Genomic DNA, 4,656 nt, shown 5'->3' with positions numbered 1-4,656 from the left:
TTATTGTATAAATTTTATTTCATTTGAATTACTATCCTTTTATCCATAACTCACCTATTGTCTATCTATAATATAATATTATATTTATGATGGATGACAAAAATACTATGAAATAGTATATAAATTGAGAAGAAATAATATGTCAATAATATCAAATATGTAATAAACAACATATTAAAATGATTGATCAATTATCATCAATAGAGTAAGTACTTTTACGAATTTTCAAATCTTTTAATGTTTAATTTTCTTTAATGGTTCATTTTTGATAATTAAAAGCATTTTTTAAAAGTTTTTTAAATTCAATACACAAGTTACTAGCTACTTGACACTTCACTCCTTAAAACAAAAAACATTTTATCGTAGTTCATCTATTTACCAACGATTTATTCTTTATAGATATTAGATATTAATATTGTATTTTATAATACTATCTATTATTTATTAAAACTTTGATGTAACTCTTTTAAAATTTACCAAAGTATAAAATGGATGTATTATTGGATCTATTGTATTAATAATTAATTATTGTACTTCAAACATATATATTATACATTAAATAATTTATGGTAGGATGGATTTTTACATCGAAGTTTTAATATTTAGGACACTCCTAAAAACCTTAAGTAGTACAAACAGTTGAAAATATAGTATATTGAAATATTCTAAAAATCAGATTTTGAATAACTATTATTAAAGAAAGAGAAGTAGTGAGCACTTAAAATGCTTATTATTTCATTAATATATAATTAGTAGGGCTCAGAAGTTGTAGGAGTTGCATATTTTTCTGTATGCTCTCAATCTATAGCAGACCAAGCTAAAAATTCGTTCTATACATTGATGAGTTTAAATACAAAAATAAAAAATGCATTTTTTTGCATATTTGTCAATTTTAGAAAAAAAATGCATATTTCTCAATTTTCGTGAGATTTCTATACTTGTTAAATATTTTCTTAAAAAATTGATGTTTTCTTCTAATAAAATTACTTGCGACAAACACACTGTAGTCGGGAACTAAAAGCCCGGGTCAAACGGATTGACTATCAGTGCAATGCCGGAATATTCCAACTATTGCATATTTGCATCACTCGTCTTTTCTGTCATAGACTTGATCAAGTTGGTTAATTTTGTTTGCATATTTAACATTTTTTCATGCATATTTTACAATTTTTTTGTGCATATTTTGCTTTTTTCAGTTTCTACAACTTCTGAACCCTAATAATATTTTATATAATATTTTGGAACTATACAGCTGACAGTGTTAAATTAAAAGAATTTGAGCTGTGCTTTCGCTCGTATAAAAATTTTATTCTATGATACTTTTTTAAATGTTGTCTGCTGATTCAGAGGTAATAATAATTATCATCATGCTTATGATTTATAGTATTTACAGTATTTTTGGTCCCTGTTATTATCTATGTTTTGTCTCGGTTAAATTTTGTTCAATAATCTATATGGCTATATTTTACAGACACAGTTACATCAAATTTTATAAAACAACACCATTAACTGTAGAGTAGATTCTTTTTTATACTATTGCCACTCGAAGAACGTTACTCGTTTGCACACCAAAATGACTGAGTTCTGCAGTTTCGTACCCAAATTTCTCCCAATCTACCATCAAGTGGCAGAGACGGTAACAGTGGCGATCAGCGTTCAGGAAGGTTTAGTGGTGGGAATGTGTGAGATTGGATGAATTCTGGTCGCCACCCAGTACGTTCTTATGATGGCCGTAGTATATAATCAATGATAATACTAATTATAATCATACATTTGCATAAGGTGTGTGAGTAATGGTTTAAGCAGCTATATCAAGTATCAACACAAGCACCGCAATGATAGTTTTAAAAAGTATTTAATAGCCAATAGGTATGCATAATAAAAGTATGATATCAATAAACAATTTTTGTTGTTCAAAAGATATTAACTGAACATATATATTCATTACAGTACCTTGCCCTCTGATAATGTACATTCAAACCTGATTTATAACAGTGACTTTTTTATGATTGAATTTATTAAAATTGATTATATTAGATACTAGAAACGACCATTGAAACAAAATAAATAACTATTTAAATATTATGTACAAATAACATTTTGTATTAAATATTAATATAAGATAAAAATTTGAAAACAATGTGAATAATTATCTTGTTGCCCAGTCAAATCAATGTAAAATACATACTATGCAACGTATCATACTAAATTTATTTAGAACACTGTAGGTGCTTGACGATTGCTCTTGGTCAAGGATTTCATTTTCTTTTCTATCAATCTTGTGCGATTTGCTTTCTCAATCCTAATGTTAAAATAATTATTAATTCAAATTCAGTTTATTAAATGTTATATATTTTTAATCAATATAATATTGTCACCTGCGTCTTATTTTCTCAATGGTTTCCTCAGATTGCTTTGGCTCAGGTTCAGCAGCTTTCCATACAAGAGAACGCAATCGTTCCATGGCATCTGCAAGATTCAGTTGTTGTGAGCGTGTCTTCTCCGACCGAATTACCAAATATCCCTCTTTAGTCAGTTTATTTTGGTGCTAAAGAAAAATAACTGTGTATCATAATCATGGTATATATTTTTTCCCTTATTAACACCACACTAGTTTGTTTTCACTAGTAATATTAACTTACAATATTGATTAATTTTTGGCGGACTTCTTCATTAAGCCATTTAGCGGATTCCACCTTAAACCTCAAATCAACTTTGGTATTGACCTTGTTTACATTCTGACCACCTGGACCACTAGAAGTGCTATATGTGATTTCCAGTTCTTCTATTGGTATAAATCCCGTAAAAATTTTATCGTCAGCCGATAACTGGTAAAGAAAATAAAATCATTCAGTAATAAAACAGTCTAGGTATAACAAATTTAATATAAATCAAATAAGTAAGTTTCAGCGTTCAGATGTTACTGTTGATGTACTTGTCAGCTATTTGTTATTAGTATCGAAGTATTGAATTTTATGTTAAATTAATGCTAATAGATAATATGTACCTGTTCATGTGATGGTGTGGTAATTTTCAACGAACTCTTTGGGTGTAGATTTTTCAAGCTTATTGCGCTCGTGTAATTGGAGCGAGACAAGGTACGTACGGCATTACAAAAACACTTGGAAATTGTAAAATTCATGTTTATTTCAAGTTTTCAAACAAAATACAAACTATTAAATAACCCAACTTAGTAATTCTCGACACCCGGTCATTGAAATTCCTATTTCCTTATCCATTCTGAGTTAACAACACATTTGATAAGGACGATTTATCAGAACCACGGTCTTTGGTTAATGCCATGAAGATTAGAGATATCTCTAATATTCATGGTTAATGCATTACTATGATAACAAATAATCCTCATATTTTTGAGTTTACTGGCAAGTGGCAATCTAGGTCTTCAGTGGAATACTGTAATTTACTAAATGACTTGCCTTTAATATAATTTTATAGTTATATGTATAAATATGAGAGTAAATAATATTATAAGTAACGATCTAATGGTCTAAAACAAAATTCAAACCTACGAAGATGGAAAAATATTGATGTAGATGAATTAAAAAAATTTCTAGGGTTAACAATTGTCATAGGCTTTTTAAAATTTCCAACATTTCATTCCTACTGGTCTAAGAATGAAATAGGTTATCATCCAATTTTCGGGAATACAATGAGTCATCACCGATATGAAAATATTTTGCGTTGCTTATGTTTTTACAACCCAAATTCGGTTGATAGGTTTGACCGTTAACATAAAATAAATAAGATCGCAAAACATATAAGTATATAACAACAAATATACAAATAAAAATATTACCTAAGTCAACACCTTTCGCTAAACGAATTGATGTTGAGGGGAGACTGAATATCCACCAATAAATACCTAGTAAGGACCACAAATATGGCATAAAATGTTTTGAATCATATACTAACGACGGGTTTGTATTAGATCTGGTAATTTATAAAAGCAAAGGAACAATAATTGAAAACAACACACATTTACTTTTGGGATTGTCGATAAATTAATGTCACCCTATCTTGGAAAAGACCATACATTATATACAGACAATTATTATAATAATATACCTTTGACAAAATACTTACTAGATAATAAAACAAGTATAATAATACCATTTAATTTTTGCATCCCCCCCCCCTCAAGGCAACTATGCTCATTGTTCGGTTGCTGATATTTTATTAGCTATTCGTAAGTGTTCGCTATTTATTCAGCGGGATAAGTTTATAAAAAGCTTTTATTTTGTCCCCAAATAAATGTCCGATATTTAGAAGTTTCCATCAGGATTCCGGGGAGATTTCATTGTATTTGCTATAATTCATTTGACGATTGATGCAAACAATCTTCGTGTCAACTACAGTTGACATAACTTAAAAGAACTTCAAAATACACAAGTGTGTATCAAATTACCATAAATGTCATTTAGTAACTAAAAAAATCATTTTTTTTTTTGTGGTTCTTTTAACCGACTTTCCAAAATATGCTGTGGCTGTGAACGTGTTAAAACTCAAAATATTTTGTAAGTATCTTAGTATCATATATTTTGTTATTGTTATAAATTTTCAATTATCATGTAATTATTACTACTTACTGTACTATTTTTTATTATTCTAAAAGGTGTTTACCCGTTCAATAATAAT

The 4,656-nt window shown here is 28.4% G+C and overlaps 1 protein-coding gene across 1 annotated transcript; it reads right to left on the bottom strand.

The window, feature by feature from the left end:
* Window positions 1-2,080: 2,080 nt before the first annotated feature.
* Window positions 2,081-3,236, bottom strand: LOC114132016 (peptidyl-tRNA hydrolase ICT1, mitochondrial). Its single transcript, XM_027997387.2, has 4 exons — window positions 3,008-3,236; window positions 2,643-2,828; window positions 2,379-2,548; window positions 2,081-2,302 (listed from the first exon to the last, which is right to left on the bottom strand). Exons 1-4 carry the CDS (start codon window positions 3,140-3,142, stop codon window positions 2,215-2,217), a joined length of 579 nt encoding a protein of 192 aa, XP_027853188.1. The 5' UTR covers window positions 3,143-3,236; the 3' UTR covers window positions 2,081-2,214.
* Window positions 3,237-4,656: the final 1,420 nt, after the last annotated feature.

Source organism: Aphis gossypii, chromosome 1, assembly GCF_020184175.1.
Source record: "Aphis gossypii isolate Hap1 chromosome 1, ASM2018417v2, whole genome shotgun sequence".
NCBI classification, from domain to species: domain Eukaryota; kingdom Metazoa; phylum Arthropoda; class Insecta; order Hemiptera; family Aphididae; genus Aphis; species Aphis gossypii.
Note: the sequence above shows the minus strand (reverse complement) of the source record. Positions and strands in the feature narration are given on the sequence as shown.